The 26,368-nt window shown below is 36.6% G+C and overlaps 3 protein-coding genes across 3 annotated transcripts; 1 reads left to right on the top strand and 2 right to left on the bottom strand.

Moving 5' to 3' along the window:
* Nucleotides 1-1,014: 1,014 nt before the first annotated feature.
* LOC110860495 (scavenger receptor class B member 1) lies at nt 1,015-8,319 on the bottom strand. The gene is made up of 8 exons (XM_022109548.2): nt 7,966-8,319; nt 3,654-3,811; nt 3,439-3,580; nt 3,143-3,355; nt 2,654-3,059; nt 2,457-2,575; nt 2,259-2,384; nt 1,015-2,183 (listed from the first exon to the last, which is right to left on the bottom strand). Exons 1-8 carry the CDS (start codon nt 8,074-8,076, stop codon nt 2,001-2,003), a joined length of 1,458 nt encoding a protein of 485 aa, XP_021965240.1. The 5' UTR covers nt 8,077-8,319; the 3' UTR covers nt 1,015-2,000.
* A 6,539-nt stretch (nt 8,320-14,858) lies between these two features.
* On the bottom strand, nt 14,859-18,791 carry LOC110860492 (lysosome membrane protein 2). The gene is made up of 8 exons (XM_022109544.2): nt 18,191-18,791; nt 17,950-18,107; nt 17,311-17,455; nt 17,014-17,226; nt 16,543-16,945; nt 16,077-16,321; nt 15,812-16,007; nt 14,859-15,737 (listed from the first exon to the last, which is right to left on the bottom strand). The coding sequence occupies exons 1-8, from the start codon at nt 18,299-18,301 to the stop codon at nt 15,223-15,225; spliced, it is 1,986 nt and encodes a 661-aa protein (XP_021965236.1). The 5' UTR covers nt 18,302-18,791; the 3' UTR covers nt 14,859-15,222.
* Nucleotides 18,792-22,197: 3,406 nt separating this feature from the next.
* LOC110860493 (myrosinase 1) lies at nt 22,198-25,076 on the top strand. Its single transcript, XM_022109545.2, has 8 exons — nt 22,198-22,615; nt 22,712-23,007; nt 23,119-23,234; nt 23,315-23,466; nt 23,553-23,658; nt 23,728-24,012; nt 24,088-24,647; nt 24,716-25,076. Exons 1-8 carry the CDS (start codon nt 22,599-22,601, stop codon nt 24,966-24,968), a joined length of 1,785 nt encoding a protein of 594 aa, XP_021965237.1. The 5' UTR covers nt 22,198-22,598; the 3' UTR covers nt 24,969-25,076.
* The last annotated feature ends 1,292 nt before the right edge of the window (nt 25,077-26,368 follow it).

Raw genomic sequence — 26,368 nt, 5'->3', positions numbered from 1 at the left:
TTGACTAAAATTCAGATAAAGTGATGCATGGATGAGAAGGTACGTACATTAGATTAAATAATGACATCTCACATAAGGAGGAAAATTAAGATAAGCCCACGACTCATAAAACATTACATGTTTTGGATTTGGGTGATGATGGTGGGACGTGATTAGTAGTTGTGTGTCTGGTTAGTCAGTAGTGCATAGTCCACTTGCTTGTCCAGTCAGTTAATAATACTATAAATAACTAATGGTAAGAAAGTGTGTATGTACTAATCGTAATCTTTGGTAAATTTTTAACGTGGTAAAGTCAAGTACAATTTTTGTGCATTTATAGGTATACATACCCCGTAATGGCGATAAGTACTCGATCGAATACACAGTGCTCGTGTACATATTTACATGTAATGATGAGATTTTGGCTTCTAGAAGCCAAAAGCTAGAAGCTTCTCCAACTATTTGGAAACACTTATAAGCAGAGGGCGGCTATGTATTTATTTTCACTTTTTTATTGGACGACCACCGACGGTCAAACTGCGCGTGTTCTTTAACTTTTATAGATCACAAAAATTTCAAAATATTTATGAATATTGTTACATATTTCTAGAATTTCAGCGGACAAATACGTCCGCTGTTATTTAAAAAAATAATTAATATTTTAGTTATTTTTTCAAAAGTAAATATTTTGTAAAAATTTCAACAGTGTAGGATGAAATTTTTGCCTCGAAGAAATTAGATCACAAAAAACCCAGAGCATTAAATTCAGAAATACAAATTTTTGCGAAAATAATCATTTGTGTTTTTCTTCGTACATACGTATTTCATAATTTTTTTTATAATATTAAATGCGTATTTCAGTGATTTTAGGTGAATTCATATCCGCCCACTGCTTATAAGTGTCACCTCACGACAAGGAGAGTATTCATTGCGTATTCACATACATGCAAAATTGAATTCGGGTCGATAATTACTCTGCAGATTTCATCCCAACAGTTGGACTCTGTCCCAGAAATGCAAATTTACGAGTTTATATGAATTTATATGAATATTTATTCACGATTTCCATGCTGAGCATACAAATAAGTTCATTTCATATTTTTAGACACAAAAGCGCATTAATAAAATTATTATTATTACATGGCACTTTTATAGTAGCATTTCAAACGTATGTTGGCTGGTCGAACTCGTGAAGAGTTTACTTTTTCGAAAGATTTATTACTACGACACAAACGACAAGGTTTTTGACAGTACAAATATATATAATTTATTCACTTTCTTTGTGAGTTCCTCATTTTGTGATACGTAATCGATAAGTTCTCATTTAAGATATTTATTTACGAAGAGGATCATTTCGGCGTAACGCTTAGCTCTTGTTTTACAATTTTTTCGTGGTACATTGTAATAATCGAGGCTGGTCCAAAGAATTTCAAAATAACAGAGAAATAATATATATCGAGATTTAGGAAGTAAAACTAAAAGTGTGGTACCAGAAAATAAATCCACATTTATAACAACATTCAATTGTGGTTAATGACAATGATGTTTCTACCGCTATTTCTAGTCTAACTGGACATGCGTGATGATAAAGCAGGTTAACTAATTATACTCGTCACCTAATTAATTAGATCACAGTGATCGCAAAAACTTGTACCTGCAAAACTAATAGTAGTATTGCAAACACTGACATGGACTTGATTAAATAATATCGACTGAATATCGCAAGCATTTTGCATTATTCATGACTATACATCACACCATTTTTACCACGTATGTATTTCCATACTCGAAACATAAGAGTGAGAAAAACCGCAACTTTGTATAATAATGAAGCTCGTAAGTTAGACTACATTTTCTCATGAGACTTAAAATCTTTTGAGGCACGAATGAAAAAAAAACAAAAACAAAACAATATAATATTTAACAGATACCGGATTCTAACGATTTGAATGAAGCTGTCAATATAATTTAGATCTAAAGTAATTGGTGAACTTTCCAACTGCTACATATTCACTTGCAGTTTAGTAAGTCGCTCCTGGCTTGTAGTTCTGCTTTCGAGATCGGATGATAAAGATGAGAACGGCTAACAGGATCAGGAAAGCACCAAAACCAAGTATTCCCCAACTTCCAGCGCCCACAATTTCCTGTGGTTTGATCAACTTTCCTTTGATTCTTTCGGCGCTTTGTTCCGTCAATGCGGCAGACTGTGATTGTATAACACAACTCATTAAAAAATGCGGTATATACATTGTGTAAATATAGTAATGTGGCTAACGAACCTCATCAACCCAAACTATTGGAAGAACTACGTTTGGAAGTTTCTTTAATTTTGGAAGATATTTGTTTGGTGCTACGTCAAGATTGATCTGGATTCGTTTTTTGGCTTCTAACAAGACTCCTGTGGTCTGAAATAAATTAAGTTCAAGTTAATATAGGTACTATATATGTAAGTAAAAATGTGTTAGTAAATTCCTTACTGGTTCAAGTGTGATGACTGTTTCATGGATTGACCTGTCTGGTTGTAAGCCGAGAACATTTTCTAAATATTCCTGATCTCCGTCCAAGAAATGTGGAAGGGATACAATTATGGGGGCACCTTAATTAAGCAATTAAAGTTAATATTAGATTGTATGTTCATCAACGTAAGTTATCCAAATGTCCTATGTCAGCCTACCTTTTCTGCAGCTCTCAAGCTGATAAGCCCCTTGTTTGGGACACTTGGCCATCTCAACACCAGGGTCGGTGCAGAAGCATTTGTTGGCGTCATTAACTCTGGGATCCTCAAGTACTTTTTTGGGAAGAGTGAACCGGTACCCAGTCAACCCTTGAATCGTAGTGTCACTATCGTACTCCAAGTACAGAGATCGACAAAGCTCTGGACTGAATATATCCAATCTTCTATCTCTTGTTACAAATGGTGGAAACAAGGCACCATCCGACCCATTGATCATGTTACAATAAGGATCTTCATTCCAAAATTCAAGAGTCGGTTCGCGATTGAAAGTCGCAATGTTTCCGAATTTGGTATTGTCCTCAACCCCTGCGTAGACCGAGAGCCAGTCATTGGTAGTTCCATTTTTCTATTTGGCATGAAATTAAATCTTATTTAATAAAGATTACCAATTAGGATATTAAAGTATGAAGTATTTTGTTTTGTCTTTACATTGAAATACAGTCCAAAAGTATTATTTACGAGTAACTGTTCACCCGATAGATCAGACATAGTCTTCATAAAGGGGACACAATACCCCTCAAAGAGAAATTCTCGAACAGTCAGCCTTAAAAATACAGGTTCATCTTCATGATCTTCTCTCATGGTTTCGAAAGCCAAGCTGCGGGCTACGGTCCCCTTTTTCATTGCCTTTGCGGCGAAGCCCTATACATTCAAAAAATAAGACTAGCATTATTTTCATCCATACAATATGGTTGCTGAACTTGCTGTTTTATCCTCATTCTCACCACGAATGGAAGATTAATCACTGAAATCTCGTCATCCTCAGTACCCGAAGATTTGTCAGGACGGAAAAAGTACTCTATAACTTGTTGATATTCAATCGTGTCATTGTCGAATAATGTCACATTAATTTTCCTTCGTTGCTGTCTGGACATCATCATTCATGAATTAGTACAAGAGTTATATTTTCCAAATTACATACATAAAGTTGAGTTCTTACTGATACACGTATGGTCCAATGTCGTGAACCACGGGTTTTCCACCCTTTACAATTTCTTCGGGATTGGTCACGTTAAAAATGTGAATTTCCATGAATATCGGGATTGGAATGTTTTCCCACTTCTTGTAAGTGTCACCATCCTTGACGAGCCGCACTTGCTAAAAGAAAGCAAAGAAAGTTTGCATTAAGTAATTAGTTGTGCAAACAAAGAATTTACTGTTTCATGTTCCCATTCATAATCTAATTCCTTCATTTACAAGGACGACGGGGGAAGTAAAGTGTAAATATTCATCGGTTTTTCAAGACTCTTGAAAACCATATGCATCCATCCAATCGTGAATGATCCCAGTTTATTTATGTTTATTAAGTGTGATGTTAAATGTGAACATTAAACAGAGCCCATACTATACATAAGTATGATTAATTGAGACTTTAAACTTCAAACACGGCACAAAGTTTATCCTTGGTTTATTTTTTGTTTGTTTTTGGATCAAATTTAAACCAGAGGGGTTTCCTTCATTGCAAGTTTACCTGATTCATGCAAGTTATTCGAAGGTAATTGCAAATTGCATAAATCTGTACACTAAATTAGTCAAACATTAATCTACATGCAGAATGTACACATTACGGTGACAAATATCATGAAAACATACATGTGTAACTAGAATCTGAAATGATGATATGTTGGTCAACTCATAGACGTAGGTTCATTGTCTCATAATGCAATGCAGACAATAAAACACAGTCTCGTGGTGATGAACAATTAAAAAACACACTTCATCAAAATAAAGCGAACCGCATCTCTCAAGCTATTCCACGCACTAGTTGAACTATTAAACTGGGATCTGCAAAAGTCCACTTGAATAGTAATTAATCGTAGCATAGTTTGTAGGATACATAATATTTACATGCAATTCTGTTCACAATATTGCGTATTCAAAAATATCCTCAATAAAACCCCATTATACTGGCGATAATTTGAAAGTAGAACATGATTGGAAATAAATTAAATTCAAGAATGCGTTTCATTTATACAGTTTATAAACACTTGTAACTGTAAACGATATCATAAAACAGAAAAAATGCAAAATAAACCTGCAAGTCTGTCAAAACATTAAATAATTCACACAACAAATTGACGTATCATATTCAATCAAACATTTATACATGAAACGAAAATAATTACAATCCGACATTCACACAGCTTTGATGGACAACATGGAATGCATGTTCTCCACTTGCAAATACATATATCGCTCATATTATTCCGATAACGAGGACCTAATTTAAATATACATCCTCGTCTCCCTTCCAAATTCCCCATCCCCTCTTGAATTCCATACCTCCATCCATCCATTCAACACCTTTCAGTTTTCACCAAACTTATCATCATCAGAATTATCGTCACTAACCAAGCAACGAACAGACCACCGCAAAATCACCTCCACTCGACAACTGCATAGACAGACTTCAATGCACCATTCAGCTTAAATTCCTGCACAATATGTAACTGACTATCATTACCAATGTCAAACTACATACGTTAAGCAAATAATGAAATGATATGAACATTTAAAACCATCGAACGACACGGGGAAAATCATTGACTGAGGAGTCGGACCAAATCATGCCATGCATGCCCTTGTAGCCAACCATACCACAAATTTTTCATGGATGTTGAATGTTTAAAATCACATCACATAATATTATAATGCACATATTATTTAGTTTATGTTGTGGCCATACAATACAATAATCACCCGGAAGACCAGACCAGACCAGGCCGCACGAGATAACAGATATCATCATTATTACCAAGTCAATCTGTTCTGTAATTTTTCATTTACTTTTGAACTCGGCAATCGTCTTTCATAATTTCCAAGCAGTTTTGGAGCTGATTTATATTTCTTTTTTTTTTAAATCGATCATGATAAGATAACGATTGGGTTTTTCTTTCCCCTTATTGCGAAAGGTGTGCCGAGCAGTTTTGTGCATTCATTATGCATACGTACATATCTTCCTCATACTTAAACACACGCAAATCCGAAGCACGGAAGGTCTGCTCGGAAGTGTACGTAATAAATGGTGCCGTGTGTCAAATTGCCAAAAAAAATGAATGACTGACTCCGACTACGCAATTCAGAAACAATTGCGGTTGTTAATCTCATAAAACGAGGAACAATGCGAAGGTAACTTCGGAGAAAGGTAATTAAATATGTGCAAAAATAAACATGCTCGATGAGTCCTTGACTTGTGACGAATAACAACCGCTACTAATTTCTAATTAGCAAGTACATACATGGCTGAGGAATTGATTAATAAATAAATTATCCTTATTACTAATTCTCATTGGGTAACACAATCCAGAACCTTATTTTATATCATATAACTTATTTTCCCACGATCGTCAATTCTGATTCCCAGAGACATACACATACATAATTCGCATCGAATTACGTACTTACATATTTACATACTTACGCAAGCGATGAGACGATGCGATGCCAAGTACAATTACGTATGTAAACCTCGTTTCTTCCGCCTCGATCTTATCCTGAGCTTATATACGTGTAGAAAATGAAGAATAAATAAAAATGCAACCTAACCAAACATACCGAATTATGCAACCTTGTAATATCTTGGCATGTCCAAGTGACCCATTTACTTTAATATAAATATAAACGGTAAACATAAACGATAAAGAAGAAGAAGGTTGCTACTCGACCATGCTCGACCTACCGAAATGTCGGATCGGATGATGTCCTCTCATCGAGCCAAGAAAACTTCTTGGAACAGTTCAGCATAGCACTGAAGATGAGATGAAACGCAGTATTATTTGAAAACTAACTCGTTACTTTCGTCATTAGTCATTTACACGAGGATGGAGCTACGTCAGCAGGAAAGTGAAATTCAGCAGACGGATGATCATGTTGTTGATGGAACCGTCTGAGGACAAAGGGTATAGTCCAATGGTTCAGCAGGATTGTTATTTTGTTAGTTTTAGTCAATTCAAAACCCACCGCACCTCAGGACCACACCTCATCACATCAACCTACTTAAAGTGCCTAAAAATGTTCTTGAAAGACGAGACAGAAAACAAACATTTATTGACTGACACTTGAGACAAAGCAGGTTTAAATATTGCATGCAAATTCGAAGCGGTACCTAGTTTGTTTGTAGAGTAAAAAAATATCGTATCGATAGCACAAATCGTTCAACAAATAATAAGAGAACAAGGTAGAAATTCGTACATATTTGCGTCACCGCACCGTTAAGTAAATTAGGTAATCTTCAGTGGAAAAGTAATAAATGTGCCACATGGAAAACACTTATGACAAAACCAAGTTGATCTTTACACCCAACTACCTGAACCTACATAAGCTTTTAGACTTTTTCTTACAAATCAACTGCAACTTATGCAACAAATGAGTGCAATTTATTACCACAAATCCTAGAAACAGTCCCCTCAAAATTATCATCATGGGATGGCAATAAAAATTAATGGCTTATAATAATTCACTACAAAATCAATTTCATCTTACGTTCACACCACATCATCAATGTCTACCTAGCAGACACTAAATGAGTAATTATCTGTGATCTCGTGCTACTTGAAGGCGAGAAATAAGATGCGATAACTTGATCTTTGATCAAGACAGACAACTTTTTCTGTGGGTGGATGTCCAATTTTATTTCATGAGTGACTGGTAAAAAAGAGAACCATTATTCTGTCTGACGAGAAAACCAGACTTTTACATAAGAAATGCTAGAATGATGTAATTTCCTTCACTACGCACGCATACTATTTTTTCTCGGAGAAACCGGTAAAAATTGCAATATATTGATCCATTTGGGTGGGTGTGCGAGAATGACTAACAAGTCACACTACCATCAAGTCCTCGTACAACTCGGTGAGTGAAAACACGAGAGAAAACAACTTTTACCACGCCACGCGTTATTACTCTACTTACATTTTCATCCACAAAAACCCAATAATTTGCCAACCGGACAGAATTTTAAATGACTACACTGCGTACTACAAATACAGCGTGCAAATTACATATTTCTGGACAAATTATTGACAAAACCTTGTTATCTTTTCCCCTTCCTAACTTCCTTTCTGCTCGATCTGCCCATATTTACCTTATTATTAATCAACACATGGCAAATATTTACTCAAGATATGACAAACCTCATTAAGCGTTACAATAACAGAACATGATGTGCCAAATCAACAAGAAAATAATCACTCATTTGCTAAAAATATGACCAAGCCGGAATAATTCAAGAATCACCGATTATTTCCTCTCACCTGTGACACCTTGCTCTCAATGATGGCAGGGAAGATGAAAAAACCCACCAGGCCGGCTCCCACGGCCAGCAAAAGACCCACACCAAGCAGAACAATTGGTAACTTCTGCATTTTTACCACTCCTTCCTTCTTCTCCTCCCACGTAGGCAGAAAAGTCCAAAATAATTAATTAACTCTTCTCTTTTCCCCGTAAAAAAATGGCAACAAAAATTTGAAAACTGATTGTGAAAACCGGGTACTAAATAAACCGGGAGCCGGGTGTGCAGGAAGAAAATAGAGAAAAAAGTCGCGTGCGTGTGTGGTGCTCGTCCGTGTGTGCTACTCCGAAGTCGGGGTTGGAATGAACTCAAACTAATAAGAGCTGCGAGCTGAACTGAAGTACAAATTGCATGGATAAATAAGTAACATGTAGGATTTTTGTGGTGTGGTGTGACCATTATGCATGCATGTGTCTGCTCCTCCGACTTTTATTCTATTTAGGAGGGGAGCTTGCGAGGTTGATAATAACAGATATTGGTGCCCTTTGGATATGTGGTAGGGACCCATGAGTGTACTAAAACCCTGAAGTAGTTTGACTCCATGGCCACATTTGCGCCCGCCACACCCACTCAAAAATGTCCAAAAAACGCTTTCACCCCAGTTTTCACTCACTCAAATCCACGCCAAAAATCCAATTTTACTCGGATTTTGAAATTTCTTTCACCAATATACTCCCAGATAGTTGCTTTCTTCAATCCAATATCAAACTCAATTTTTTCGAAATTTTTAGTATTTTTAAAATTTAAAATTCTGAATGAGCATTGTTGTAGTCATCAACAAAACAAATTATGTTTGCGAAATAATCATCAATAAAATTGAGTTTGATATTGGATTGAAGAAAGAAACTATCTGGGAGTATAATGGTGAAAGAAATTTCAAAATCCGAGTAAAATTGGATTTTTGACGTGGATTTGAGTGAGTGAAAACTGGAGTGAAAGCATTTTTTGGGCATTTTTGAGTGGGTGTGGCGGGCGCAAATGTGGCCATGGAGTCAAACTACTTCAGGGTTTTAGTACACTCATAGGACCCTACCACATATCCAAAGGGCACCAAGATCTGTTATTATCAACCTCGCAAGCTCCCCTCCTTAGTCTGCTGCGTTACTTCCGATAAGTGAATGGGCTTTGTAATACTGCTGGAGAGGAGTCTGTCCATTTGTATCTGTAAATGTACTTGGTGTGATTGGGGGAGTTGAAATAACCTTTTAATCTTGACACAAACCGTGTTTACCAGCACTTCCAGAATTGCTTATTAGTGGTAAACTGAATTAGTTAGTGGAAGAATTAAATCATGACGATGAGGAGTGGAGGAATGAAGACATTGTGTTGTTGTAGTAGGGTGACACATAGTGCGTTGTGGCATTTGACAAGAAAAATACGTAATTTATACGTGTCGCAAATGAGCTAAAAATTGAATACGGTGTTATCGTTTACAAGAAGATTACATAATATGACTTGAATCTGAATTGCGTGGTTGGTTTGTGGTCCCATTCAAACTCTGCTGAGGTGAACGTGATTATTACGAATGCAAACTGCTCAAAGAGAATAACAGGCTTGTAAAAATTATGAAGCTATTAATACTCACGGAGCAACAGGCGAATTGAACTGCATTCAATTCTGATTGGGGGGTTTTTACATAGATAACCTGATCCTGCTGGAGTTTATGGATAGCAATAGAACTGGATAGAGGTTCACATCGTTTATTAGTTTCGGATTACTCTACTTGCATGATATCTATGATGGGAGTTTATCGTGAATACACTAATTAATGGGGGTGCTCATTAAATGTAACTGCTAGCTAACCAATGGAGTCATCACGGGTTGGTTCTCATCGTCAATGGATAATAAGGAAATTAATAATAATGAAATGCTACCTATTTAAGTATATGCATTATTGAGTAGGTTATATATCCAATTGTCTAATTTGTAGTCGAATCTGGGCATAATCATGTAACGGGAAATGGGCATTTATTGACGTGGGTAGGAATTGGATGGCAATGTGAGATTTTCTGTTATCCTGACTGACATTACGAAAATGTCCATAGAATAATAAGCCAAAGTTTGCTTTTCATTTCAAAAGTGCATAAAATATTCAGTTGCTGTTTGTCCTCGTTTTCCATGGAAGGAAGGGGAATTGGACGGTTTACAATTACGTAATAAGTACTTAAGTGACGGAGGGTGAGGAGTCCGAGTACGTATGTGGAAAGGGTTCGCAAAGGTCCACCCTTTAATCATCATGCCATCTGAAGGGACCCTTGCAATTTGAGGGACTGAGATCGTACGATACTGCTGGATGAATGAATGAGAAACATGGCCATATGAAAGTGATTATGTCGTCTCATCTCATTCGGATAATGTGAGACCCTTCCATCTAGAGCAGATCACGTAGTTTAAGTCAACAGACTCATAACTGGGAATTGTCCATTGCTATTATATACCAAGTACCAACTCGTCCATGCGTGCATATTAAAGATATGTTGATCAAACAGGTCAATGTATTCCAGATTTTCTATCTGAAAAGATAGATACTTGACACAAACTTTCAAGTCAAACTGATAAGAAAATAGACAAAAACGTTCCAGAAAACGGAAAAAGTCATCATGTTGCGCAATCATGAAATACATAATCGATAGCACTCATGACACATTACGTACATTTAGATGAAAGGATACTTAAAATACACTCTGTTATGCATGAACATTCATTCTATAAGCAATTCTGTATTTAGTCTTCCATCACAAATAATGCTGAGTTGGTCATAACGATTTTCGTTGTCCATTACGTGCTGTTCGTTCACTGACCTTGGTTAGGTTCGAATTGATGGTTCAAGATTTCGACAAGATAGAACTTTCAAATACATAGACGACGACACATCAACTCGTATTTAGACGTCCATATGTGCCCCCTCAGCTAATTTTAGGTATGTGAATCACCAACTAATAAATTAATATTTTTTTTCTACATGAACCAAAATACGTTTTGTCAAGTGATGCTGACTACCCAAGTTAAAATTATGCTTATATTTTTGGTAACTTGAAACCTAGATCGGTAACCCAAAGCAGTGTTTAATAGTTCTTGAAATGGTGGCATGATCAAGAAAATGAACGGGCTGAATAAAAACTGTGTAACAAGATACTTGGTTTTATTAAGGGGTGATCTGATACAGTCTCACCGCTACCTGACGGGGAGTGTGTAACTATGTCCTCCCATAAGCTCCCATGTTATCGTTTTAAAAACTTTCAGCGTCGTCAAAAGACAATCAAATTTCGATTTTTTTGCACCAATCGACGCGTATATTTAGTCCCCACAAAGTTACTGAAGTTTTAAAGGTTACGTGGAGTATACATGGAAAAATGCGACTTTTTCTGATTTTTTTTTGTGAAAAGAATTATGGTGTGACCATGAAAGCGACTTTAAGGTCAAACTCCAGTAACTTTGGGAGTTGAATATTTTGACACATTTTGCAACAAAAAAATCCGATATTAATGCAAAAATAAAGGTGCTCAAATGTTTTGAAAACTTGGTTTTTAGAAATTACGAAATAAACATGCCCGTCAGTTCCAGTTTCCCCAATTTTTGTTATGTTGTAGGTCTTTAGTAGTAGAACAATAGTCAAATTGGACTTATAGTCGAAATCGACCTGCGTGACCTTGTTTCGGCGTCGAAAGGTTGGTAGGTCAAAGGTCACCGATCCCAACAAATTGGGTATCATTGGAAAGGTCTCGGTGAGAGGATTCCGAATATATATACTTTGTTGGGTGTATGACCACTCTCTCATGTTCCAGAAGCAGAAGATTGAAAATCTTCAATTTTCCACAATTTAACACAGCAAGTAGATTGAGAGCTAACATGTAGTAGATGGGCACAAACTCATAAATATTCTTCGGTCTCTGGAAATTCAGGGAGTGGTCATACACCCAAAAAAGTATATATATTCGGAATCCTCTCGTCGAGACCTTTCCAACGATACCTCACTTGATAATAAATTCCATTTACAGTTTCGAAAAATTAATTTTAAAATAAAATGAAAATTGTATGAGTTGAACGCCAAGTGACTAGTGAAAATTTTTAATATTATTAAAATCTAAACCTCGCTCTTACGCGTCCTTAACGGGGCATTATAGTTTGCTCTGGCCGCTCTATCAGCCAATACAGTCCCTCGCTCAATATTTTTCCGTATGTTGACAACATGCATAATTTTTTGCACAGCTTTTTTACCTTGTCATTCTTATACCGAGATTAAATGTGCACTCAAAAATGTGGAATTTGTTGAATTACAACTAGTGATAGTTGCGCAACAAGAAAATAAGGCCCTTTGAGGAATTGATATGCTACTTTTATTTATATTAATCAATTAATCTCGAGAAAAACAAAATTTTGATGGAAATTGATTTTCGGCATTTAATATAAATAAAAGTAGCATATCAATTCCTCAAAGGGCCTTATTTTCTTGTTGCGCAACTATCACTAGTTGTAATTCAACAAATTCCACATTTTTGAGTGCACATTTAATCTCGGAATTAGAATGACCAGGTCAAGATTTTGCATTTTTTCATGATTCGTCTCAACTTGTCATAGAGTATGCGTGGTGGGAAGCCACCACCACACATACTCTTCCCACTGGAAACCACTAAAAACATAAACAATGCCAGATGATATTTGCAGTTTTTTGCAAAAAATTCAAAATTCCCACCGAAACTTTTTACCCCACCGAGTTCATCAGTTTCGCCACTATGTGATTTATGAGGATTGGTTTAACATAAAATATAGTCAACTCTTAATTGTTGAACTTTTCTTGCCGAGGAAGACGTGAAATGTGTACTGAGAAAATGATCGCCAAAAATACATATGCATTTATACATAAGTATGAGTAACTATCTAATGGACGGATGAAGAAATAGACATAACACGATGGTAGTAAATATTATATTTTATTTATATGGGATTTCTAAACTGGAAGATTAAAAAAACGGTTTTCGATTTTCCGACTCTGAAATTTTCGTAAAACCGGTTTCAATTTTCTGGCTTTGAAATTTTCTAAAATCGGTTTTCGATTTTCCGGGTTTTGATATTTTTGTAAAACCGGTTTTCGATTTTTCGTTTTTTTTTGTAAAACCTGTTTTCGGTTTCCTTCAAAACCGGCTTTACGCCGAATTTTAAAAATTTTGTCAATCTCCTCTGGTATAGCAAAACTTCGGCATTAATTTGGGGAAAAATATTTCAGAAATCAGAACTATATTTCAGAATTCGTATCGTTAGATGAAAAACAAGGAATAGTACATAGTAGCTCGAAAACAATTTATTTTTGCCATAAAAAATCGAAGACAGATTTTCAAATCGATGATAAAGGATCCTGCTTACGAGGCATTTTGGAGCGCGACGGAGGTATTACGCAAAGATTGCCAAAAATTTGCAAATTAATAATCATCTTGCCACCTTCCAGGAAAGAGGAGGATGTTTATCCCGTGGGTCTGCGTGCGATTGGTGAGATTTTATTTATTCATTAGCAATGTAATTATATCTCAATATTTATTTTCTACATTTTAATTTTTCTGTGTGTCAAGGAAGCAACGGGGTAAATGCTGTAAACCGTTGGAAAATGGGTGCCACCAGGAGAGCCCTAACCTCATGAGTAGATTCATCTGCAAGAAGAGCTACACCGGCGAGTGCAAGGTGGAAGCAATCGTGATCCAACCAATTATCACTGCGATGGGAAAATTTACCATTGCAAGTGGTACTGTGTGAAAAGATAAGCATTTAAAGTTGGAATTTTGGAAACTTACCTGTTTTCCTTGGAGTCCAAGTCAAAGATATTCTGTTATTCAAGGGGTACTTATAAGGGTACTATGTACTTATAATAATGTTGAATAGTTATAATTAAAAAATGTCATAAATGTCATAATTGATAAACTTATAATGTGCATGTTAATTTAGGGCACAAATAAAAGTGTAAGCTTCAACCAAATTGTCATGTTTTAATACGCATCGTGTCATTATAGACTAAATTGTATCTATGGAGAAATTTCTGAGGCCGAGCTACACAAAATAACGTGTGAACTGTGAACACAGAATAAAATCAAATTGTGCAAATTTTCACTTTCCAATATGGTACTAGCAAAATTGTAATAATAGCGTAGCACAAACTGCATATTTTAGTGGTAAAGTACCACCAAAATAATAACACGAGATAATATGAATACTTATGATGTGTATCATTACATTACATGTATAGACGCAAATTAATACTGCTTTTGGAGGATAGAACAGTCTAGGGCATCGAAAATTGGAAGATTTCGAAAAACCAGTTTTCGGTTATTCGGATTTTGGAAAAATTTAGTAAACCGGCCGGTTTTCGCTTCTGTACAAACAGGTTTAAACCTGTTGTACTACGAATTTTAACAAATTTTGCAAATGTAGTAGTTACAACTTGAACAAACTTGAAAGTCTTGTCCTAATTTCAAATTTTATATATATGTATGAGTCGCCAACTAACAAGTTCATATTTTTTTCTACATAAACCAAAATACGTTTTACCAAGTGCTGCTGGCTGACTAGCCAAATACAAATAATGCTCATATTTTTGGTAACTCGAAACGCAGATCAAAAATAGTTTTAATGGGTTTTAGCATGGAATAAGATACACTATTTTATACATTTTTAATGGGTTTTAGGTTCTTCAAATGGTGGCATGATCAAGAAAATGAACGGCCTGAATAAAAACTGTGTAACACGTAACAAGACACTTGGTTTTATTAATTATGAAACGTTTCTTGCATATGAAGACGTGAAATGTGTGCTGAAAATTCTCACCAAAAAATATGTGAGCATGAATGAGGTACATAACTAATGGACAGCTGGATAAGCAGACATAATAAATATTATATTTTATTGGTTCTGACTCCACACCAAGAAAAAAGACGCTGACTCATCTATTAAATAACTAAACCCTCGTAAAATAATAGTTTATAAAATATTAACCTAACAAAAAATTCCTGCATGAAGGATTTAACATGAACTCTCAATAATAACCTTAACTTGACAAATCTTGTGATGGAAGGACATTTAATGGCTTTAAAATTAAACAATAAATATCAAACGCTAAAAAACTGACTGGCTGGAAATAATGCGGTATGAATGAGCAAATTGTAACCATCATATCACATCTTATTTACATAAATATGGCTGCTTCATATACATACTTGCATACTTATAAATCTCACTATTTCAAGTTTTCATACGATGACACAGCGTCGTTAATATCTCTGAGCGTATTATCAATCTCGTTTAAGTCATTGTTCACAGAATTTGAACTAGAAAATTGATTGCTTTGTGGAAACGGGACCCCAAGCGAGCCAAGCGGAGGATTTCGACCGGACGGTGTCACTGTTCGTGGTGGAAATCCATTGTTCTCGTCAGGTTCGTCGCGAGAACGGTTGTCCTCGATTTTGGGATGAAACCCCACCACGGATGGATTCGCGTCGTCCATTCGCACCCCGCTGGGCGAGTGGGGTCGATAGCTGATCACTGGAGCGGGGACGGGGATGGATCTTGGCGGAGTGGAAATCACTTGGCCGTTTTGGGGAGGAAGGAAAGGCCGCTCTTCTTCTGGCACGGTGGGTCTCGGATTTGGTGGGGATGTAATTTTGGAGTATTTTTCAGCCGTATAATCCGGCTTGAGGGGTGATGCGGAGTATGTATTTTCAGACTCGGAGGCTTTCATTTTCGCGATTGAGGCTGAATTGAGGAAACGAATCATTGCAAAATGATTACAGGTTCTTATCTTAATTTTTATAGCGAATGAATCTTACCTTTTTGCGTGTTGAACGTGGGAGCATATGCAGTTTTCGTACTTTTTCGTGACCTACACCAACAGACGAGAAGGGCCGCAACGATGAAGAGACAACCAACGCCAAAACCGACGTAGGTGCCAAGTCTCACAACTTCCTGAGTTTTGATTAACTTGTCCTTGACCATTTGGAGGACGGGTGGAGGTAAAGTGACGCCCTGTAAAGGGAAGGCAAATAAATTATTAGATTATTTCGTTCGCCAACACAAACGAAACGAAATTCTAACCTGATCCATCCAAAAGATTGGGTGCACCATTTCCGGAATATTTTTCAACTTCTTGAAATATCTGGTCGGTTTTATTGCAAAGTTCATTTGGACGCGAACCGCAACCTTGAATGAAATTGCTGCCGTCGGTTCTAGAATGATAACCATCTCGTGCTTTTCTTGGTCAGGGACCAGTCCCACGGATTGGTCGAGATATACTGGGTCTGCATTGTAGAAATGTGGGAAGGACATTACCATTGGAGTTCCTGCACACAAAAAAATTATAAACGGATTGAATTTTGTATGTACGAATAGCGTCAAATCCGTGGCAGCAGAATTTGAAGGGAACATATGGGGACATTAGCCTTGTCGGATTGGAGAATAAGGAACTTATTAACATAGGGAAGATACGATTTTGCTAAATTTCTGAGCGGACAATGTCCCCCTGCTTCCGCCACCCATGCTTTCAATATCAACAAAAATGTACCTTGCCGACATTTTGACAACTCCCACACGCCGCTTTTGAAACACTTTTCCCCATCGTCCCCAGGATTGGAGCAGTAACACATATTGTCCGGATTGGTCTTCACATCGGCCAGGTAGAACGGTGGGACTGTGAACTTATAGGCAGGAATGCCCCCCATTTCCGTGTCCCCGTCGAATTTGAACTGCATTTTGCGACAAAGATTGGGAATGAAGAAGTAAAATTCCTTATCTCGCGTTAAGAAGGGGGCCATCATGGAGCCGTCGTATCCTTCAACCGCGTCGCACTTTTCGTCATCAAAGAATTGCATTGATTTGTCCTTATTGTAGGAAACCACCCTTCCAAATTTTTCTGGTTCTTTGACACCCGCACGGATTTCGTAGGTGAGAGACTCGGACCCATTTTTCTGGAAATTCAAAATAATAAAAATTTTGCCCTGATTTTTTCGCTCCCGGAAATTATACAAATACTCACGCCATAGTAAAGACCAAAAGTATTGTTTGGCATTAATGTTTCTCCTCTTAACGCGCTTAACTCGGCAATTAGTGGGACGTAGTATCCACCAAAGAGGAATTCATCCACCGTTATTTGGACGTACATGTCTTCGTCGGGAAATTGTTCAGAAATAGTTTCCGAGACCATGTATCGCGCCGCAGTTCCGGCCAGCATGGATTTATAGACGGCTCCCTATAAATAACCATAAATTGCTAGAATTTCACATTTTCTACGAAACCATTAAAAAAAATTTCAAATTCATGAATTTGTGCATACCAAATAGGGAATATTCAGTACAACAATTTTATCCGTCAAGCTTCCCGTGGTCATGTCTTGGCGGAAAAAGTAGGAATCTTTGTGTTTGTATGAAACCGTGTCGCTATCTTCGTCAACGCTGATGTCCACTTTTGTTCGCTTATGCCTGCAATCAGTGATCAGTGGTGTAATTATAAATTACTCGCTTAATAAATATTGCATAATGTGTACAATGGACGTGGTACGCATCAAAGCCTTTCATCAAAATTAAAGCGGTCAGGTGATAGAAAAGGGATGTTCAAAACTCGTTCGATCTTCCATTTCAACCTGTCACTGGTTCTCTGTGTTATCACTTTTACCTTGTGATTTCGTGCAAATAAATTCCACTTGTAATTCCGCCACGTAATCTGATCGATTAAATGCGGACATTCTACATATGAATTTAATACATATTTTTTGGGCACTTTTAGTCTACGTGGAAGATACAAAATTATTTAGAAAATGCCGACTAAATATGAAATCCGCGACAAGTTGTGCATTCCAAATAAAAATTTAGATCTGCATATGTAGCTGATTTTGCATGCAAATATTTTCAGACGGTTGAACACACACGTATTAGCATACATATTTACACTTTATGTCAAATATGTCGAAACTTACTGGTACACGTAGGGTCCCAGCTCTTGAAGAATAGGTTTCCCACCTCTCATGACCTCTTCGTGATTTGTGACATTAAAAATATAAATCCTCTGAAAAACTGGGATTGGAACTACCCTCCAAGATTCCCACTTGTCCGTCCCGTTAACGAGCTGACTTTGCTGCAAATTCACAAAACAAACATGAAAATCATCGATCGATTATCAATTATTATGGATTTAATTATTAATTTAATTAAACTCACCGCAGTAATTTTCTTTTTCATCAACATCGGAAATAATTGGAACCCAAAAATCAACGCTAACGCTCCAACAGTCACGCCAATTATGGCCAACACTAAAGGTAACTTTTGCATCTTGTACGAATTTTATGCTAATTCAAACACTAATTAAATAACGAAAATACTTTCTCCCTGGGCTTGAGATCAGTCGAAAGAAAAGTTGCGACTTGAGAGAAAAATCACAACTCCATCCATCCACCACGCTGGACAGTAGATTGAAGACATCGACATCGAACACTGAAGCCCCAACCATAAAAAGTGTCGAGCTGCACTTGTACGTAAACGATGCGATAATGAGCTTATAAAGTTCTTCAAATATTATTTCGTAACTTATCAAATCCGTATAGCAGCCATATTCACACGTATATCACTGCATTTAAAAATTGCTGCAGAGTTCTGAGTCCACCAGTCCTCACATAAAATATTTTAACCATTGCACGATCCAAGCGTGGTTTGATACCGACCACAACACCGGGATCAAAAGTCAAGAGACAAAAGTCCACCATGTTATTTGTGCGAGCAGCCAACTTATCATCACCAAATAACAAAGTATTATTATTATATTTCAGTCCAGAAATCAATTCATCATCATCGCATTACTGCACTTCAGTTGACACATATATATTTGAACAGCAAGTACACACACATGCACCAACCAGCCACCCATTTTATTAGTTTGTACTACATACCAATGCGTGAGTTTAACCAGAGACGCAGACTTTTTTATACAGATAAGCCAACTTATAGGCTTCTTTTTTAATGTGTGGGATGGAACGTGAATGACATTTATTCATATTGTAAAACAAAGCCAGATTCTCTACTGCTGCTGCTGATCACTAAACTAAACCACCAACTGAACTCTAATGGACGTCCAGACAGAGATTAGAAAGCGAGTAGTAGAGTGTTCATATGTATGTATGTACGGTCTTATCGGTTGCCTGATAAGTGTAATTACGGCCAGTAAATTAAAAGCCTGGCTATTTCAATAGCTGGTTTATTGAGAATATGTAACAATTGTATCTATAAAGAAGAAGCACGTGCTTGTTCTCATCTGCCAAATGATCTCTCTGTGATATAATAACTGTGCACCTGTGAAATTATAAATTAGAGGTGACAATAAACCATTAGTAGCAAATTCCTACAACCGACTGGAAAAATATGTCTGTCTCTGTGTGTATCAAATCGTTGTTTTGTCATTTCCATCCATTCATAATAAAATTCATGTCAGTCTGATGACACAAGGTTATAGGCATATTTAGTCATATTTATAGCATAATAGATATGCAATTGGTCACATTCACGTTGTTGTTACTAATTTAATTGATGTTTTTTGGGTCATGTCAACTCCCGTGTTTATTTTGCTAGCAGCGTTCGTGTGCATAGTTGTATTTATTTTAGTGTCATTATCATGTTTTTTTCATGGATGACACTTCCAGTACGTCAGATAATACATGATTTGACAATTCTAAATAACTGAGAACCTGATTTTTTCTTAGGTGAGGCATAGTAACCATGACCACATGAAAAAATGCATGGTTACGGCGAAGCCTTAGTATGCGAACAGACCCCCCCTCCCAAAGTTCCACTCAAGTTTGTGGCAAAACGGCTAATCGTATCAAAATGGTGTAAAAGGCAATCGTGCAGACCTTGCTGGGTAGAGTATGCCCGTCAATTCGAGGGAGATGACAATCTAATTTTACATATATAAGAATGTAATAGCTCAGTACTAAAGTTTTACTATATTGGTAGCAAATTTTGAATGACCGATATAATTTTAATACCACGCGGTAGCAACTTTAATACAGAAAACAATACCTGCCTGACTATACCAGATTATTCACACTTACATATAGGGGAATTAATCTAATATGCAACCCATCCGCACCCACAGATTATAATTAATTTGGTATTGAATGCAGCACCCTTTAATTTGGGAGGGACTCTTATTTGTAGGCTTAAAAACACAAAATAAATAAATTCTTAAAATAAACTAATTCTTAAAAAAAAAGCTTAGGTGAGGCTTGCTTAAAAGAGGAAAACAAGTTGTTGTCATCGTGTACTAAAATTATTTGACACATCAGTGTTTATCTAACGATTTAAAATTTTCGGTAAATATCCCAGTAAATAATATGCATTAGGGACCATTTGCCTCACCGTGGGCCTGATTAATTGCTGGATACAAATATACATACCTTCTCGATGGTCATACATTAATATAAAAAATTTACAATAATTAACCTAATTAATTGATGCCAGTGATATCTCGATATTTCATAAATTTACGTAAATATACGGTATTTTATATTAGAAATGAAAGTACACTTAACAAATTTGATCATCAATCGATTAAGAATAACGAAATTCGATTACTCTTAATCAATGATAAGAACAAATTACTCAAAATTATGAGCGCACAGCAATATTAAATAGGCAGCAAAATTGGATTACTCAACCCCAATTACCAGGTTTTCTGAAGACCTCTTAAATCCCTAAATCTCCTATACTTGTCGTCGTATAAGTTGTGAACTTGGCAAAAAAATGGAAAATCTCGGTAGACTAAATCCAGCATCGTTTTATATGAATTGCATTTACCTATGGATTGTATTTACGTAGTGAACACTAATACAGTTTAAAATTTATTTCAATTCCTTGTGTCACAAAACGGCCCACGGTGAGGCAAATGGTCCCTAAAATGCATATTATTTACTGGGATATTTACCGAAAATTTTAAATCGTTAGATAAACACTGATGTGTCAAATAATTTTAGTACACGATGATAACAACTTGTTTTCCTCTTTTAAGCAAGCCTCACCTAAGCTTTTTTTTAAGAATTAGTTTATTAGAACCTGTAAAATAATAAATTCAATTAAATATGTCCTATAATTACTAATAACGACGTTTAACTACCACAATTTTAGTCTTCAGACGGAACTAAAGTTCCAATGAATAATCTCGTTTGTCTGGTATCTTATCTTATCCATGCGGAAGAAATAATATCCAAAATGGATCAAGGTAGCACTATGAAAGTTTAAAACGAATATGAAAAAGTAGGAGTTTCCCAAACTCCATCTCTGTTAGTGCCACATGATTCATTTCATATGAACAAAATATTGATCTACGATGACTCAAATTGCATAAACCAATAACCTCATAAACCACGATGCACAAATTCATGAATATCATCATCACTAACCTTGATTAGTCATTATTATGCACTTAGAAATTCATAAGTAAAATTGTTTTTATTTTATAATAGGACATGTTTAATTATGCTTGAGTTATGCTCGTTTTAATTTTCACGGACAATTCTATATATCGTAAAACCTGCCAAGTTCACAGATTCGTTTGTAACACAATGTCAATATTATAAAGATCGGGTATGTCATTTATTTACAAGTTAACATCCGCCAGGTCAAAGTTCTGTAATAAACGCTTCCCGCTATTTAAAGAATTTACCCTTGTGATTGAATAAAAAGTTTCCACCAGACGAACGAGGCGACCATCAGAATCAATTGCGACCTTCTTAAGCACAGAGCTAGTGGTTGAATTTGATATGTCGTATTAGTCATTTGCACATAAATAAGTACTTACACGTGAATGTTGCAAAGCTAAACGTGCCACCCCAACTGCGTAGAAACTTAATAAATTGACACTTAACCAACAAGTTCCTTTCATCAATAAATTCATTGAAAACGAGACATTATGCGAGTACTTATATGATGAATACGTATGTACACATGATACGATGAAATGAATGATGAGCAATTTGACCATAAATTCAATGCATACTCATTCTCCAGATACATACAAAATTATGCTAAAGATAGTTCACCACGATTCGACTTGTAGATACGTATTTATGATTTGTTCGACTTCAATATGAAAAATTCAGATTATTTTAGGATTAAATAATGGTTGACTAGTTTACTGGAACTTGAAAGCCTCCATTTGCCAGGATAATTTTAACTGTGTGACGCAATTAGTGGGTCAGTTAATGGTCCAAGAGTGCTTGTCTTTAATAATTAAATGCATACATGTTTGTACATACATCGTCTCAAACAGTAGCAGACGAAGACAACCTTTTCAGAGAATAATAATGCACAATTGTCCTCCATTAAGTGAAACCACTTGTTTCGTGTTCACTTGAAGCTTCTGTGCGACGAGACGACGTCATTGAGAATAATAAATACGTGCATAGTTGGCAAAATGGTTAGCAAAAAATATTGGCGATTATATTACAGATATTTACACCGCTGTTGCTGATGCAACGAGTGATAGAGTTACAGTTTATATGAAACAGTGTTAGTTTTAGTAAAGCGATCGATATAGTTGATACATTTTTATGTTTTTCTTAATTAGCCGTACATAAAAATGGATCGGGATAAAGTGTACGTCATTTCGTCTCAAGTTTCTATAAATTACTTCCTATCCACGTGTATTATTAATCGGTGTAATAAAAAAAACATGATATTTTCTCCTTGCAGATTAACACATATGAAACCCGCTCCATCAATAAAACAAAGAACGCGTCTTCCGCAACTACGCAAGTTTACAGTGTTGTTAATATTACCATTAGTCGTGCTCTTAATATCGTTACAAAAATGTACACAAGGAGCAAATATTGCTAATAAACTAATATCCAAAGATAACCAAACTTCAAAATACGTGACAGCCAAGGGTAGTAAAGTAGACAAATTTTTAAACGATGTGTTCCCCGTCGGGTTCAAGTGGGGTGTGGGAAGCTCCGCATTTCAGATTGAGGGAGGTTACCAAGAAAATGGTAAATTATGCATGATTTATGTACTGAAAAATCAAGGGCACGTGTCCTTTAAGAATTTAAATAGTCAGTCAATGGAAGACTTGATTTTTATTACTTTTACTCCTTCTTTAGGAAAGGGACAAAGTATTTGGGACAAGTTTACCCAAGATAGTCCAGATAATGCGAGCGTATCGTGTGATTCATACCACAAATATAAGGAGGACGTCTTGCTAGTGAAGAGTACCGGGGTGCGTGTGCACTTTAAAATAATATTTTGATAAGCACAATCACGGCAAGTTAAACCTCACTAACTTATCTTTATTTATAGGCAAAAGTGTACCGATTCTCGATAAGCTGGCCCCGAGTTTTGCCTAAAGGAACGACCGAAATTGTGAGTAAGGAAGGACTCGCGTACTACAATGATTTAATTAATGCCTTAATAGCTGCAGGGATAGAGCCCATGGTGTGTCTTTTCCATTGGTAGGTTGACAATATAAATATTTTAGGTAATTTATTTACGCTAATTAAGTAACGAGCCAAGTTAATAATTTTTTACCTGTTTTCAGGGATTTGCCTCAAAGTCTTCAAGATGGGGGTGGTTGGCTAAACCAAGAAACTGTTGGATTGTTCGGTGATTATGCACGCTTGGTGTATCAAACTTTTGGTGATCGAGTTAGTAAATTATGATGAGAAATATGAGACGGAAAATCAATTCAATAGCCTTCATATTCTTAATTCTAGGTTCGTTATTGGATTACCATGAACGAACCCTTCACTTTCTGCTACTACGGCTATGACGAGGGGATATTCGCCCCCGGAGATAAGTCCGACCCTGCCACGCACCCATATTCCTGCGTCCACTCGCTCATCATGGGGCACGCGTTGGCCTATCGAATTTACAAAGAGGAATTCTTTACCCAGCAAAATGGCAAGGTTGGAATATCATTGGACAATTTTTGGCAAGAACCGGCCGATCCTAATTCTGAACAGGACAAACTTGCGGCTCAGCAATCATACAGTTTCCGGGTCAGTCTAAATATATTGCAAAATTGTGTGATCAAATTTTGTATACAATTTTCTATATTTATCTGTTTTTTACAGTTTGATTGGATAGCGTATCCACTATTTCGTGGCGAATATCCTCCAATTATGCGGAAAATTATTGACGCCAAAAGCAAGCTGGAAGGGCGCAAGGAATCTCGGCTACCAGAATTTGATGCAGAATGGATCTCAAAAGTAAACGGGAGTCTCGATTTTCTGGGGATTAATCATTTTACGACACAACTGGTAAAATTCGCCAATAATTCAACCACCCAAAACGCTTCCAATTGGGAAAGTGACACTGGAACGGTTCGGTCCTACGACCCAAACTGGCCCGACACGGGCAGCCACTGGCTTAAAGTTGTTCCCGAAGGGATTCGAAAATCTCTTAAAAAAATCAAGCAAGATTACCAAAACCCGGAAGTGATAATTACCGAAAATGGCGTCAGTGTGGCCAGCTTGGGGATGATTATGAATGATTTAGACGACCTCCAACGTATCGAGTACCACAGACTCTACATAAACCAAGTCCTCAAAGCGGTCAAAATTGATGGGTGCAATGTCACTGGCTACGTCGTGTGGAGTCTACTTGATGGATTTGAGTGGTCGCAGAGATACGAGTGAGGAATTTTCCAGTCTTTCACTTATCCTGGAAATAATTTAATTCATTTTTACATACATATTTCAGCACGCAGTTTGGAATATTTCATGTCGATCACCAATCCCCGAATCGAACGCGTACTCCCAAAAAGTCGGTGAAAGTTCTACAGCAAATTTTCCGAGATAATGGTTTCCCTTCAGTAAGCAAACTCCATAAAATATCCGTCATTTCAGTCTCAGCTCAAGAAAATAAATACTCCGGGACAACAGTTTTACTATGCTCGGCCCCTTTTGCACTCATGTTTTCAGCGTATTACGCATATGGGCAACTTTCTGCGTGATGTTTTTTAAAAATAATTTTTTAACAAATCCTGCATTTCTTTAAATGTTACATTAAACGAGGAATAATACCGCATTTTTTAACGGAATAAAATTTTGCAGTAACTGAACGCCGTTACATAATTCATTTCACGCGCAAAACTTATGCATTTCTTACTCTGAATTGAATCAGTATAACAAAAATGTGAGAGTAGAAGTGTATGCAAATTGAACCCAGATTTGCATTAATTTTAGGAGAGAGAAATACGAGAGAGAAGCTTTTTGGCGAGCTTTGCATCCGCCTGAAAGGAAGATGGAAAGTAGTCGTCGAAGTGCAGAAACTGGTGGTGCAAATGTGGCCAAAGTACGTTCCGTCCAAAATGTTGCCACCTCATAAGCCGTACCGGGATTGAGACGAATCGGTGTAAATTCTCGCCCGTAAGTTCTCGCCCGGAAATTTTCGCCCGTAAGTTTTCACCCTATGTAAATTCTCACCCATACGAGTTGTCACCCATTCAAGTTCTCACCCATACAAATTCTCACCCATGAAAGTTTTTCCCAATCCTCCACTTTATGTGAAAATGGGTTTCGGCTTAGCCCATCAAATTGTATCACTATAATATATGAACTTTTTGAAATCGGTATGGGCCCCCCCTAGTGACCCGTGGTTTCTATTCATATTTAGCTTCAAGCTTATCATTTCATGACAAAGCAGTAAGAATCTCTGGTCCAAATTTCAGCTGTCTATGTTAATTTCTGAAAATCGGTAGGACCCGACAGGTCCTATGTATCCTCTTCCATTACCCGGGACATGTCCCGAATAAACCGGGATGTCTGGTCACCCTAATTGCAGATGTCTTATAGATAAAATTTGCTCACGTTCTGGCGCATTTTAATAACTCCTCATGAAACAGGTAGACCTGACATTTTAATTGGTTAATCAAGTCGCTCTTTTATTTGGATTTAATGTGAGTAATTATTGCTGTGAAACTGAAATAGTTGTGAAGTAAAAGTTAATATGTAAATATTAAACGATATTGTCACATTTTATAATGCTTCTTGTTTTCATATTTTAAGCGCGTTCTTCACCTAAGTTTGTTTTTAAAATTTATCAATGTTCTCATCCACTCATTCTTCACATAAGACTGAGGGAAATGCATTTAATACATTCTTTGCCGTTGGCCTTTTATTCTAAATAAACCCTCATAAAATCGAGAATTTACATTGGACAAACGGAGTTTGTTTATGTTATTAATTTGATAACACAAACATAACTAAGCGGTGGCCCACCCCGATTTCTAAAAGTTGATATAATGAGCTGAAATTTAGAATGGAGTCGGAAAATGTCATATAGGTTTTACCATTTATCAGTGATACAATTTTATGGGCTAAGCATAACCGAAACCCACTTTCACATAAAGTG

Source organism: Folsomia candida, unplaced genomic scaffold, assembly GCF_002217175.1.
Source record: "Folsomia candida strain VU population unplaced genomic scaffold, ASM221717v1 Fcan01_Sc033, whole genome shotgun sequence".
NCBI lineage: Eukaryota > Metazoa > Arthropoda > Collembola > Entomobryomorpha > Isotomidae > Folsomia > Folsomia candida.
The sequence above is the reverse complement of the archived record's forward strand: the minus strand, read 5'-3'. Positions and strand labels throughout refer to the sequence as shown.

Coding starts and splice junctions, on each gene's coding strand:
- LOC110860493 (XM_022109545.2), top strand. Junction 23,008..23,118: donor GGGAGGTTACCAAGAAAATG/GTAAATTATGCA, acceptor CTCCTTCTTTAG/GAAAGGGACAAAGTATTTGG. Junction 24,013..24,087: donor AGCAATCATACAGTTTCCGG/GTCAGTCTAAAT, acceptor TGTTTTTTACAG/TTTGATTGGATAGCGTATCC.
- LOC110860492 (XM_022109544.2), bottom strand. CDS start 18,301: ATGCAAAAGTTACCTTTAGTGTTGGCCATAATTGGCGTGACTGTTGGA. Junction 17,227..17,310: donor TACTGAATATTCCCTATTTG/GTATGCACAAAT, acceptor GGTTATTTATAG/GGAGCCGTCTATAAATCCAT. Junction 16,008..16,076: donor CAATCTTTTGGATGGATCAG/GTTAGAATTTCG, acceptor TTCCCTTTACAG/GGCGTCACTTTACCTCCACC.
- LOC110860495 (XM_022109548.2), bottom strand. CDS start 8,076: ATGCAGAAGTTACCAATTGTTCTGCTTGGTGTGGGTCTTTTGCTGGCC. Junction 3,581..3,653: donor ATTGGACCATACGTGTATCA/GTAAGAACTCAA, acceptor GATGATGTCCAG/ACAGCAACGAAGGAAAATTA. Junction 2,184..2,258: donor CAATAGTTTGGGTTGATGAG/GTTCGTTAGCCA, acceptor ATACAATCACAG/TCTGCCGCATTGACGGAACA.